The sequence below is a fragment of the Lissotriton vulgaris genome, chromosome 7 (assembly GCF_964263255.1).
Source record: "Lissotriton vulgaris chromosome 7, aLisVul1.2, whole genome shotgun sequence".
NCBI lineage: Eukaryota > Metazoa > Chordata > Amphibia > Caudata > Salamandridae > Lissotriton > Lissotriton vulgaris.
Window position 1 is genome coordinate 1,516,008,944 of NC_141695.1, and position 14,622 is coordinate 1,516,023,565.

Consider the following 14,622-nt stretch of genomic DNA (forward strand, 5'->3'; position numbering starts at 1 on the left):
AGCCCCCCCCCACCCACCCCAGCATCCCAAACATGCCAGTAGCCTTGGATCCTCTCAACATGAACCCCCCTCTTCACCCTCCCCCCCAACGTCAGAGAGGCAAACGGCCAAACGAACAATAAGTCAGTGGGGAACACCCAATTGGGGTACATCAGAAAGAGCGCGCTGCCACTATCCGGCCCATAGCTCCAAACTGTACCGTCCCTGGTGGAGTCTAGGGCCGAGAGAGTGGTCCTCGGTATACGTTACCACTGGGGTGCAGTGTCCAGTCGATCGCCGCTCACGCATCTCCCCAATTCTCAAGTGGTGAGTCAATGCCAGCTAGTGGTCCGGTATGATGCAAATGTGAGTCAGAGTATGTAAGATCCGTTAGTCTGCATGGTGCTCAGGAGGCAGGTCATCGTTCTCTTGTTCGTCTGCAGGGGCCTGTTCATCTCTGCGTGCTCTTCGGATCGTCTTGAGGAAATCCTCAGCCTTCTGCGGGTTGGTGAAAAAGCGTTGCTTGCCCTGATGGGTGACTCTAAGCTTCGCTGGGTACAAGAGGGCGTAGTCTATTTGGGCCTCCCGCAGTTTTTTCTTCACTGGGAGGAATTTGCGCCGCTCGTCCTGGACCATCGGGGTAAAATCAGGATAAATGGAGAATGTAATGCCCTCAAACCTCAGTGATCCTTGTGTCCGGGCAGCCCTGAGGGCCGTGTCGCGGTCCCGATAATTCAAAAGACGAGCAATGATGGGTCTCGGTGGCAGGCCTGGCTGGGGCATAGGCGCCAAGGATCGGTGGGCCCTTTCCACAATGAATTGGGATGAGAAAGCTTCATCTCCGATCGAACCCTTGAGCAGTTTCTCCACATAGAGCTCCATCCTGCCCGTAGCAGTGGATTCCGGCACATTCGTAATGCGGATGTTATTCCGGCGGCTACGCGCCTCCAAATCCTCATTCTTTGCCGCTATGATGCGGAGGAGATTGTCCATTCTCGCTAGTTGCGTCGTATGGGACGCGGCGGCATCAGTGTTGTCGGAGATCCTCTGTTCCGCAGATGTAAGGCGCTCCTCATGGCGATCTACCTTATGGACCAGGGCGTCCAGTCTGGCCGTGACGCCATCCACCTTCTCTACGACGGTGGCAAAGCCTTGACGCATCTCCTGTATCAGGTTGGTAAGGTCCGCAGCAGGAGCGATGGGTGGGGCAGGCTGTGGTGGCGGTACGCTGGGCCCCGGATTCATCTGCGCCGACGTGTTGCTTTTGCGTGTATTATCGAAGCTCAGTTTAGGCTGGCGAGTCTCAGATCGTCCCATGGTTGTGACCGGAGGCAAGTTAGAGGCCAAAAAGGAAAGAAATAAGGCGACAGAGCACTGTGGGTAGGAGACAGCCAGGAGTAGGTAATAGGGTCCCAGGCGCAGTGTACTGAAGTACACCGCAATGCAGCCGGTGCCACCAGTAGTGCTAAAAGGTCGCCAAACGTCCAGTGGCAGTGGTTGCTAGTCCTGCCCTGGGCACCCGGCTGCAGCAGCAGGCACCCGCCGTGCGCTAGCCAGGTAGTGCAGAGGCCAGAGCGTCGCCCCCCCTCCGATGGGCTGTAGGGTCAGATCCAGGGAGGCAGGCCAGTGACCAGGAGTAGCGCGGCATACAGATTAGTGCCTCTCAGTATGGCAGCTGCGTGATACGTTTACAGCCCCCAGCGCAGTCAGTGCTCGAGACAGACTATAACTCAGCCATGCGGTGTAACGTCAGGGGAGCTCCGTTCGATGGCACAACTCCTACACCCGATCCAGGATGTCAGGCGGGCATCGCCGCGCAGGTACGGGGCTGTGGTGCCGGGGGAGACAGGCACGGCGGCCAGGTAGCGCTGCGTTTGCAGGCGTCGCAGCAGGAGCAGCCCGCCGTCCGTGGCAGCACGGTGACGGCCGGGGGGAGACCCAAGGAGAGCAGGCAGCAGTCTCCTACCTTCACCGTCCCCTCCGCACGCCGGCACAGCAGGATCGGGCAGACGAGGGTCCGTTGCGGCCTGGGAGCCTCGTGGCAGGCACCGAGGTCGCGTAGTCGCGGCAGCCAAGCGTCCGCCACAGGCAGCTCCAGAGCAGGCACCGGGCAGATTTCAGAAGCCCGTATCTTCGGCTCTGGGAGTCGCAGCCACTCCAGACTTGGCACGATTGTAGATGGCACCCCCCGGATGCGGAATCCGGTCTCCTTGGGGCACCGCGGCACCCCGTGGCGAAGGATCACAGCAGGATAAGCGACCAAGGAGCGGGAGCTGCAGGTCTAGGCAGCCATTCCGCAAGCGCGCCCTCTAGCGCCCCACACAATATGTATTTCTAAAGCCTAGAGGGCTCCCATGTTTTGGTGCATTGTTGTTCTAAAGGGCCAGTGAGAGCCCATGTCGCAGTTTTGATTCACAGCTGCCCAGCAAGTAGTGGGCAGCTGCACCGTTTAGGTTTTCCTTTCAGGGGACTTGTTCTTTTTGGACTCAGGAGTGGGACACACTCCTTTGCCCCTACTTTGGCCTTCCACAGCTGTGCAGCACTTAGGGCCAGCTGCAGCATTTCGGCCCAGTTCTTGTTCTCAGCTACCCAGCAAGTAGTGGGCAGCTGCAACGTTTAGGCTTGGTGCAGTGGCACAACCTGGACTTTCGCTGCTTAGGCAGCAGCCCTGACTCTGTGGACATAGGGCATTTGAGCCCCTTCCTAGATGGCCAGTTGGCCATGGGGGTTGTTAAATTTATAGGGCGCAGGCCCTAATGTGATGTATGTGCTAGATGTGATTATGTGCTAATGCTTTGGGAGTTAAGAAATGTACTGTGTATAGTATGTTTTGCGCACATCGTTTGATGCCTCTAGATATGAGGTTGTTTTGCCTGTTTAGGTTAATGTTAGGGAGATTATACTTCCCTGTGTGATTTATGCCCCTAGTGTAAGGTTTACTTAGGTGGTGAGGGTCTAATGTAGTTAGACTGGTGGGATACTGTGCATGATGGATTTCATGGCACAGACTGTTGCAAGTGCAGTGATTATCAGTGTTTACTGGCTGTACGTTCTATGACCTATTTTTACTTGTATGTTTATGATTTAGTTCACCTTGGCCAAGTTATCTATTTTTACCAAGTGCTGATGCTGACAGTGGTCCATGTGGCCCTGTCAGGTGTACATAATCCCTTGTAAATATTGCCTGTGCCAGTTGGCACAATGTATATGGTGTGATTACTATCTGATGTGTTTTGAGAATACAAAGGCTATTTTTGATATAACCTTGTGTGGAGTTTCTTTTGTGGGGGGCCTGGGATGTTTTTTCTGGTGGGTGCGTGCGCAAATGCTTTACACATTGCCTACGGGATAAGCCTTACTGCTTGTGCCATGCTACCAAGGGGGTGAGCAGGGGTTATCTTTGGCGTGTAACTCCCTTGCCCTGACTAGAGTGGTGGTTTCTGCCTGGCTTCGGCGCAAGCCTCAGCCAACCAGAAATCCAATTTCTAACAAAGGACATACCAGGTTGTTCACAAACATTTCTTTACGGGTTTTAATTACAAATGAGCACAGCGCTACAGCATGCAATCAGCACGATTGCCGAAGAATCAGCAGTGATTTTAATTAGGTTGAAGACAATGGCTGCCCACGAATGCCGTTCAGTCACAGTAGTTTAGTGTTTGTGTCGAACTTTGCACTCATTTGGCATACAAAGTAAGAGCAGAGATTTGAGCGCCTTCCACAGCTGCTATATGTGCACTGTGCATTATGCCTGCTTGAAAGGGTATGCTCATAATAAGACAAAAGGCCCGGAATCTCTGATTGGCTAACATTGCGGCTACTCTGTGTTAAAATCAGCAGTCCAGTATACACGCAAATATATATATATTTTTAAAAGAGTACAAAGTCCGATTTAGCTAGCGTCGCATTGTGATTATGTCATTCACAGTGCATGCACTGAAGACTCAGTTTTAGTACAACACGAGGCATTTCATGACAGCATTCCAACCCAGCAGCTGCTTGAGTGACATGTGTTTGAGGTGAATCAGCGAAAGAAAACAAACATGCGCGCGACTCGTGCTAAAGAAGGGGGTGGGAGGGAAGACAGGAAGAGGCCTGCGCCTGTTTCCCTTCTGGGAACGAGCAAGGGCACCATATGTTTGCAAGTTAATTACAAACATATGGTGTCAAAGCTCGCTCCCGAAAGGGAGTTGCCTCACGTGCATGCGTTGCCAATGAAGGCAATGGAACGCATGCACGTTTTTGGCTGAAAAGCCAAAGCAATGGTTTTAGGTCTTTTCCTAAGCAGTGCATGTGCGCTGCTAGGCGAGACCTAATTAATAGAAAAGAAAGGCAGGCAGCCGCCATGTGTAAAGCTAAAGCAGACATACAAGCTGCAAACCTGGAAATTATGTATAGGTGGCTGCCTGCCTTTCTTATCTATTTATTTACTTTTGTAGCATTCGCGGCACGCAGCGCTTTACATTTAAACATGTGGAGCTAAAGTGCGGGCTGCTGCAAATGCTGCAAAAGTAAATAAACTGAAAAGAAAGGTGGACAGCCGCCATGTTTAAAAAGCTGATGTACAAGCAGCAAAGAGTGTGTAAATACAAAGTACAAAGCCTTAAGAGAACGAATCCTGTAATAGGCCAATACTCCAGGGTAGGAGAACGTGAGAAATATTCCCACAAGAAAACATAGAGAAAAAAGCTTTTTGGAATGACATACACTTCAACCAATCTGCATTTGCGCAGTTAGGCTTGATCTAAAAATTACGACTGGCAGGCGTAGCGGTATGATACAGATACCATTAAGCGCTATATAATAATGCAATCCTTTTTCCTTCTTCTATCCCTCCACTATCCTTCTCAAACCAAATAACTGACTAACATATCCACCACTCAAATTACATTCATATTTCACTATACAAATTACCCACTAATCCTATATGGGTTCCGGAGTAGCATGCAACTCGCAGAAAAAGCTATACGAACAGCCGCAGTTTGTGCAGGTAACACCGGTGGAGCCACGTTAGATGGGATTTCGAGGGATGATGCAGAGGAAAAATTTATAATTTATTTAATTTTCCCTCTGCATCTTTCTTCGAAATCCCCCCCCCCCCCCCCCCTCCCCACCACTGTTACCTGCACGGACCGCGGCTGGCTTTGGAGCCTCGTCACGGGTAGTAAGCGCTATATAAATGCAATTACGAAACAAACACAACCCAGCTAATGCTGCTTTGAGTTGGTCCCTTGCTGGTTTAGGGTCACTTTACTGCAGGTGTTCCCTTCTTCATTGCTAGTATTTCTATGGGGGAAAGGTGTTTCTCCCTAGCTGTGTGTGGCTGGCTGTTTGTATTCAGTACTGTAGTTGCTACCTCCAGCAACCTTGCAAACAAATGTTGCCCCTCACAGCATCTCTGCACTGCGTAGGTTCACTATGCAGGCAACCAGGTCTGCAACTGTTTGGGGTGCATGCTTGATTCTCTTTAGTTAGGGAAAAGGAGAAAGATAAAGAACATGAAGTGTCAAACTGAGGAACCAGGGGGAGGACATGAACAAGGAAGATGAAGAGTAAATCCAGGTAGTTAAAGGCCACTAGGAGGGCGAGGACTGGGAGGAAAAGGGAAGGACTACCAGAAACAAGGAAGACCAATAGTAGGACGACCATGACAATTAAGATCAAAAGAGCCAGAAGACCAGATGACTCGGAGGACGAGGATCACTACTCAAATGTGAACTGGGAACATGAGGAGGAGCAAAGGAGGGTGCAGGCAGGGCTTTAGGTGTTCCGGGTCCAGGGCTTTAAGTGAGGGGGGGTCTGAGCACCCCCAGTTTTTTGGGGGGGCCTCGAAAGGGGTCTCTATTTTCGGGACTCAAAGGTCAACGTTAGGGTGACCAGACGACCCGGTTTTTGTTGGTGTTTCGGGTGAGCATGCACGTGCACTGCTTAAAGTGTGACGTCATTGTAGCAGGAAGGGAAATCCTTTGAAGAGAGACACTTTCTCTCGGGATTTCCCTTCTCTTTGAACATGCAGCACCACCTACGTCATTGTGCCAGCCATCGGCACAACAACAGCTGGTTAGAACCGGCACAACCCTGCTTTTACGGCCTGCAGCAAGATTTCTCCAGCAACCATTGTGACCCTGCTCTGCCTTAAACCCCTTTAAGAAATTTGCCACGCCCTTTAGAGCACCCCCATTTTTTCCCACTTAAAGCCCTGTTCGCGTCTCACCGGTGCTGAGCACCGGCAGTTCTTTAAAGGGGGCCTCAAAGCGGGTCTCTTTTGGGCTCTGTTTTGTGCCCTGGCCTAGGCGGTCCGTTTATTTCCGGACTGCAGTGACAGCAGGCACAGGTGAGCGTTGTAGGGGAAGGGAAATCCTTTGAAGAGTCATTTTCTCACTGGATTTCCCTTCTCTTTTTGATACTCAGCAGCAGCAACATTGTTGTGGAGTCACCAGGGCTTTAAGTGCAAGCTTTTTCAATATTATATACAAGCCATAGTTGCTGCTAATTCATCTTATGCAACTAAAAACCATTGACAAAGCCAATAGTCCTGACTTGTTGTAACCATGATGTTACTTGTATCAAATATCTGGATGCAATGACAGAAACAGCAAAATACAAGTCGGGCGGCACACCATGCTAAGCACAGATTTTTAGCTTATGTGTTTTTAAACCACTCCCTTAATTACATTGGTCACTCCACTTTGAGCAACCCCTCAGTGTTTTCATCGCACTTAAAGCCCTGGGGGCAGGGCAGACAAAATCATCATTACTGGCCACTCCTGGAGGCCCAGGAGTGGCCCCCCGTGAGGGTTTGAGGGCCAAGACCCGGAGGACCTGGGGAAAGTTCATGAGAACCTGAAGAAAGAAAAGGAGAAGCAGGGTCATAAGAAAGAGGGCCACCAGGATAAACAAGAGAACATGGACAGAAATACCAGTAGTACTAACATAAGGAGGATCGGGAACTTGCTGACGAGGGGGGGGGGGGGGCTGAAGAGGGAAGCAGCAGGGTGAGGAAAGCCCCCAGGCAGTGCTTTGTATGAAAGTGCCATAGCTGGGGACTCTTCCGTGGGCCACTGCAGCTTCCTCCACCCGTTGCCCTGCCAGCGCTGTCCTTGACAGCACCAACACAACTACTAACCATCACACTCCTATTGGAGTACCATTTCCGCCGAGGGAGTGCTAGGCAAGGAGGATGGTTGCCAGAGGGACGGGAGGCTCTAGGTCAGATGCGAAAGGACATGCTGTTAGTTATAGCCGCTTCTCGAATATTATTCTTAATTGTGCTTCCTAGCGCACATCTCCTTTAAAGACCCTCCGCCTTTTTCAGCAAACTTAAAACACTGCGAGGTCCCAGCTGATGCCATCCTGTTTCTCACTCGTATGTGTCAGAAAATAGGGAAGTTCTGTTTCCTATGATGGTCTTGTTTGACGTGCGTATGTTGCTGCTGCTCTCTTGGGCCCTGCTCTGCGTGTGCGTGCGGCTATAATTAACCAAGTAGGCTGTTATCAGGCAACGGAGCAAAGTGAAAATGAGGGCGAGGAGACTGCGGTGCAGAGAGCCACGGACCAAGCTCCTGCCAGGTGAGGGGGTCTTTCACTCCGGCGGGCCGGGGGTGGAGTCAGCGATGGACATGTCTTTACCTAGTACCACCTGTGTTGCTGGTGTGAAGAGGGGGCGGGTGGTCGATAACGGGAAAGCACGGGATGCTTATTTTAGAGCTCACTGCGGTGACCACACCCGGTCGCTTATATCATAGTATGGAAACATTTACGGTCGCAGTTTATTCCCGTAGCATCGAGGCACATAATGACCCACAGCTTTCAAGCACCGTTAACCGAGCTACGTCATACGGAGCGAGTCTCTAGGGTGACCAACTGGCATAGGTGCAAATTCCGGACGGTGAGTGTAAAAATTCAGCACAAAGGGTCAAAATTCAGGACAAAAATTCAGGACAAAAGGTCAAAATTCAGGACAAAACTTCTGCACAAAAGGTAAGTTTTACAGATACGTCAGAGGTGGTCACGCAATAGTATATATGTAAGTAAATAGACAACCATCTAAGTACAAGTCAAAATAGGTTTATATTAGGTTGAGACAATCGTGCACTTCACGGTTTTTCAGTATGGCTGCAACTTGCTGCCATAGACAATTCAAAATTCGCATCTCGCTCCAGCAGGTACATTAATCACCAGACAATGGTGAACCACACCTGAATATAAGTGAAGCTGCTTGTATTGTTGATTGAAAACTACTGGATATATAAGGAACTTTGCAGTGCCAGCCCCCAGTAACAAAACCGCCCCCCCCCCCTCCTTTCCAGCCTCCCAGGGAAACACCCGATGCCCGGTCCGGCCTGTCCTGCCGTGCTATCACCCTTCAATGGTGCCCCTCATCTTCACTTAGACCGTCTCTCATGTGTATTTAATTTCTCTTATAGTGTTACTCATCCCAATTATGTAGGACAGGGTGTCGGAGTGCGTTACATCACACACATTATATAGAGACACTGACTCATATTAACGTGAAAGTCAATGTATAGGAAATGCTACTTAAGATAATGGGTGCTACAAGGTGTAATCATTATTTTATCTATTATTCAGTCTTTCACCATTCATTCTGTCCTTTCATCTATGTGCCCATTTATATCCAAACATATTCAACCATTTGCAAACCTATCCATCATATATCCTTCCATCCATCATTACACTCATCCATCCCTCCATCCACCCTGTCAGTCATCCATCCATTATTCATCTATACACCCTTTCACCCCATCCATCCGTACAGTCATCCATCCACTCTTTCACCCATCCATCTATTCACTCATCCATTCAGCCATTTACCCTTTCACCCATCCATCCATTCATTCATTCACTTACTCATCCATCCACCCAGTCACTTATCCTTCCACCCATTCACTCTTTCAGTCATTCATCCTCCCTTTCTCTCTCCATCCCTCTTTCACTTATCCATCCATCCATCCATCCATCATCCATCCATCCATCTACTCATCCATTCATTTATTCCATCCATTGATCCTATTACTCATCCATCCTTTCACTCATCCATCCATCCGTTCTCTCATCCATCCACCCTTTCACTTCTTCACTCATCTATTCATCCTTTTGTCCATCTACTTCTTTCACTCATCCATCCAAACATTCACCATTTCACTTATCAATTCAATCCGTCCATCCTTTCACTCATCTATCCACCCATTCACTCGCCCATCATCTAAGCTTTCACTCATCCATCCATCCTTTCATATACCCATCCACCCTTTTACCCATCCATCTACCTTTCCACCCATACATCCATCTATTTACCTGTTCCCTCATCCATACTTCCACTCATCCATCCATCCTTTCTTTTATCTATCCATTCACCCTTTCATTCATCCATTCATCGTTTCAGTCATCCATCCAGCCATTCACACATTCCTTCACTTATTTACTCACCCACCTTTTCACATTATGATCTGAGCCTTTGTCTACAGAGTTGCAGATAGAAGAGGCCCATGAAGAACTTCACCATCGCTGTAGTTCCTAAAGCAAGGGGTGGGGTGGGGGAAAGTTCACTATGCCCCTGCACTTAGGCAGACTGAAAACGAAGAAGTCATGAGTCACACATGATGCACAGTGCCAGGATGTGAGGTGACTGTGACATGGTGTTGTTTCCAGCGCTTGAAGTGGTGTAAAAAACTGGGGCATCTCTTCAAAGTGGGTGTTCGATGTAATTAACCCCTTCAATGCTGATGACGAGCTCAGCTCGTCATCACCCACGGGGGTCGTGTGCTGATGACGAGCTGAGCTCGTCATGGTGCCACTAAAATGGCATTTTCCAGCACACAGCGGGAAAATGCCTAGCATCCAAGTGGTTAAGGGCATAGTTTAAAACACCTAGGCTAAAAATCAGCGCTAGCGTAGTGTTCCGCCCGACTGGTATTATGTTGTTTCTGTCATTGCATCCAGATATATAATACAGCAAGTATCATTACACGAACAAAAACCAGGACTATTGGCTTTGTCAATGGTTGTTAGTTGCTTAAATAAAAAAAAGCAGCAACCATGGCTTTGTTGGATATAATATTGAAAATACTTCAGTTAAAAAATGATGAGACAGTGAAAGAACGATAACCCGTTCTTTTAAACTTATTTTACAGGCTTCTTTATATAAACTGTTTTCTTACGTTGCTAAAGTTGCAGCATTAGAGTTTTGCCTTTTATTTTACAGAACGCACAAATGTACACTGAGGCATGAGGAGCCCAGCAGTGCTGCTCCCTGTGATGGCCAAAATTACGGACAAAAGGCGTCCAAAAAGGTTTCCTCACTGACAACGGACGTGAGGTCCAAATTACGGACTGTCCGTGAAATTTACAGACGGTTGGTCACCCTACGAGTCTCTGTAAGCTTTCACAACTACTTCGTACTTTTAGGCGTGTGAGGGAAGTTTTACCTTCTCAGTATTAGGAAGGCGATCACTCATACAGCCATCCACGTGTTTCTGCTGAAGCCCGAGAGAGCATTTTCACTTTATACAAACTTCAAAATGATAGGCTTTGCCAGTGCTAGATTTTAAAATGACTTTTTATTGTTGACATTACCTGACTGGTCAGTCTACCTTTTTATTTCTTAATGTGATCAAGCTAATTTTATCGGGACGTGACAATGTGCCAAATTTGAGTCGTTGATGTTGAAACTTCTACACTAATGCTGTTAACAGATGCAATGAAACGTTTTACGGTCTTTCCAGAGTTTGGCGTCTGCAGGGGGAGGCATGCGCTGCCATGGTGGGGTTACCTGTCAGGTGAGTTTCTTGATAGGTTAACGAGGAAGTTTTGCGGCAGGGAGGTGAGCTGCGAAAGGAGTTCCGTGCGCAGCGGATACTGTAAACCAAAGAGGTAGTCTTAAGATAACTGCAAAGTGAAAGTGAAGGTGCGGAGGCAGGTGTCCGCACACTGTAATGGCCAAGAGCCCATCGGCCATTTGTAGGTGGGCTTCATTAGTCGCTCCACCGTGGAGGGGTGGGGGACCAAAGAAGTGGGTCATGACAGGAAGTGGTCATGAGTTATTCAACAGAGGCGAGGGGGCAGAGTAGAGCCCTTTAAAAGTGGGGCTACCCCCCAGAGACTCCCTCTTTGTCCCCTGACGTGCTGTGGGAGCCGGACAGAATGGTTGCCACCCACCCACCCCAGCATATCACTACATGGATGCCCATCATAGCCGTGTAATGACACATGCTTGAAGGCACTAAGTTGCACCGTTGGACGCCTCATTCGGGAGAAGCCTTACAGGGGTCAGGCTGGTTGAAAGGAGGGCTGACCTGCTGGTGGCCCTACCCTTCTAGTCCTACCTCGGGTACCCCGAAGGTTATGTGGGGCATGACCAAGAATCATGGGATGCCCCGACAGGGACCAATCCGCTATGCAGTCTCTGGCAATGGTCGAAATGTATAATGTGAACGTTTCTCACCTGGTCTTTCTCTATGATGTTACCCCCAATTGGGGATGTAAATAGGATATGTGCAATGTCTATGTAATATTTTCTATTCTGTAATGTCATTTGTTTACAGTTATACCACCTTGTTTCATGTGGAGTAAATTTGCTACATCCTTACCCAAGAAGTTGAGTCAGTTGCCTTTTTGAGGGTGGGGGGCCGAGGGCAGAAGACAGTTTGTAAGGGTGGTTGACCCCATCTCCATTGCACGAGTGAGCGCACTATATCAGGAGAGAGCGCTGTGCCCTGGAGGATTGGCGGGACACTCAATGGAGTCAGCGATGTCACACAGCAGTATAAGTGGATATGTATGGGGTCCAGGAGAGCTTCCTTAAGGCTCCTGCCTGAGACCCCACATATCCCTCATTACGTCGCAGTCCATCTGCCTCAGTCGGACCACCAAAGCTCCCTAGGGCCGTTAAACTCTGGAATGCAGAAATCCAGTGTTGGAGAACACCTCAAGAGCTGGAAAGACTGTTGGGCCGGACACCATAGACCGAGTAGGCAGGTGGAGTGTAGGCTGCTCTCTAGGCGAGGTTGGGTTTTGGTGCAGGAGGAAGCTGTCTGCCAAGGAGCCCTCCGACGCGATGCTGGCTGGGCCACTCATGCTCCTCCCAGTCACGGGGAGGTGAGATGGGTCACAAATGTGGGAGCATGGGACAACCTGAGTTGTCTGGTACCGGTGTCCCCAACCACAGTGGTGGAAGAACTCCCTTTCCAGGTGGGACATGGCAGGGTGCTGGGCTGTGAGGCTGATAAGATTTGGCAGCGGTCACAGCACCCAAAATAGCACAAAGGCCATGATTAAGACTCTGCTAGACACTGTTCAAGAGGGGTTGAGGAGCCATTTACCCCTCAGTTGAGGAGCCGATATGGGACAAGGTGTGCCACCATGGGTAAGACTTGGTGGTACTCTTGGGCATTAGCTCCCTGCAGAGTAACTTAAACTCAGCCTAAAAAAAGGTAGTCCTGGACTGGGCAGCAGAGACCCCTGCCAGCGGAGCCATTTGTGTGCATTTGTGAGAGGCTGTAATTCCATGAGGGGGATGGCCCATGTCTTCATTTGGTCAAACTTGGAAATCATTTAGACCCCAGGGTTGTGGAGCAGTCAATCTTGCTGGCTCACCCCAAACTGACAAGAGGTGGTTGATGTAGGCCTTTCTTTCCCTTCCGTCTCACCTCCCCACCAAGAGGGGGACACAACAATTTGACACACATGTTCGTTGGACCCAGCTTACCTTCAGTGACTCTGAGGTGAGACTTAATACCTGGCATGGAGTATATACAATACACTACGTAAGATGGTGAAGGTGGAAGGGTGTCAAATGTATTGGCATTTATATAGCGCACTACTTACCCGTAGGGTCCCAAGGCGCTTCGACCGCTGCGAAACCCTTCCTGGCTTCCCTGAGAGATGGTCCCTTAATGGGTATCTCCAGGGTGAGACCAGGCATCCCCGGCGGTCTGGTGGGGCCGTTAGTGAAGATGAGGCAAGCTAATGCCCAGAGTTGCCGAGTGTGATCGCTGATCAGAGTGGGCACCGAGGCGAGAGAATTATCGAGTCCGCTGACCCTGGTCCAGAAACCTGCCGCGCCGGGAATCGAACCCTGGTACCGGGCCGTCCTCTGCTCTCGGGTCTGCCGCCTCTAACCAGTGAGCCACACTACTTCACTAGGCCTCTTAAGGGACAATTGACTAGTTCACCAAGCATCTATCTGTTGGATGCACCCATGACCGAGGGGGCCACACTGAATCGGCTTCAGCAGAAGAGGATTGATTTCTTTAGTGGCCATATACAGACTATACGTGATGTAAGAGAGGCCCTAGATGGATGAATAGATGGAGTGGGGGGTGGAGGTCTCCTTACTATGCTAAGACCTCTGAAGGGTAACAGACCACATAATGGAGGTTGAGACCCAGGTTTCCTAGGCTGAAGATGAACAACGCAGTTTGAAGGCTGACTTTACAAAACTTTGGGAGGTCGTGCTCCAACTTGAAAGACAAGCGAAAGAGGTGGAGGGCTGATCCAGGTGCAATAATTTGTGGCTGGTGGAAATTTCAGAAGGTATGAAAGGATTGCAACTAAACAGTTCTTCAATATGTAGTTTTTATCCTGGCTCCTACAAAATTAACTCTACTCCTGTTTGACTGTAGAGGAGGCCCACAGGTCTCTTGCCCCTCAGCCACCACTTGGAGCTCCTCCCAGACTGGTCATCCTTTGACTGCTTCAACTATGCAGACAAGGACACTATCCTCAAGATCGCCTGAACCTGGCAAACATTGCTGCTGACTTCGATTAAAGTAATGATCATCCCGGACTACACAGTGAAAGTCCCACAGCAGAGACTTAATATTTGCTGCAGTGAAAGTTACATTATGAGCAATGCAGATTAAATAGATGCTCTCCTAACTGGCAAGACTCAAGTTAATTTATTAAGAGAAAACAGACTTCTTTGAAGACGTGAAGGAAACATGATGGTGGGGAGGAAAGAGACCTCTGCTGAAAGCTGGTGTTGGTGGCCGACTCGCCTGAGAAGTAGACTCCTGCAGGGTAGTCCCTCGGTCCAGGCCCAGCTGTCACCGACTAGGCGGATGGACCACATCAGTACCCAATAAGTACGGTGCAGGTTGGAAAAGGGACTCATCATTATATGAGTAAAAGCTCTCCTATACTGCTAGTTCTGCTTTGCCCGCCAGTGAGATGACCCTGGAGGCAACCGGGCTTCACCACTGCTGTCAATACATAAAAGGCTGAGATAACCAAACTGTTTTGTAGCCCCCTGGAACAGCAGAAAGGGTCATACTGCAGATGTACAGTGGGGCGAAGCACCTGGGGTGGCTTGGGGCCTGTTCCACAGTGATACTGCTGAATTCAGACTTCGAAGGATGCACAAGGATCTCACAACATTTTAAGTGTATAGTTAGGGTATGGGAAGAGGGTGGACAGCCATCGATCTGTTTTGAGACATGTTGAGGGTAGTTGAGTTATGAAGCAACAGATACTGCCTTATCAGAAACTATGGGGTGGGGAGAGTTTGGTGGGAAGCTGCGACTTGCGTCCTTCATTTGGGGAGTTTGAGGTTTGAATTTGTTCAACGCGCCAATTGTACAATTGCTGGGTTCTCCCTGAGATGGGATCTCCAACGTAGCTGTCATG

The 14,622-nt window shown here is 49.4% G+C and overlaps 1 protein-coding gene across 1 annotated transcript in view; it reads left to right on the plus strand.

Annotated features, from left to right (window-relative positions):
• The first annotated feature begins 1,053 nt into the window (after positions 1 to 1,053).
• The window catches only part of LOC147705913 (uncharacterized), a 336,615-nt gene continuing 323,046 nt past the window's right edge, over positions 1,054 to 14,622 (plus strand). The window contains exon 1 of the mRNA XM_086929576.1: positions 1,054 to 1,156. Within this exon, the coding sequence (XP_086785702.1) occupies positions 1,054 to 1,156 (103 nt within the window). The remainder of the gene's footprint in view (positions 1,157 to 14,622) is intronic.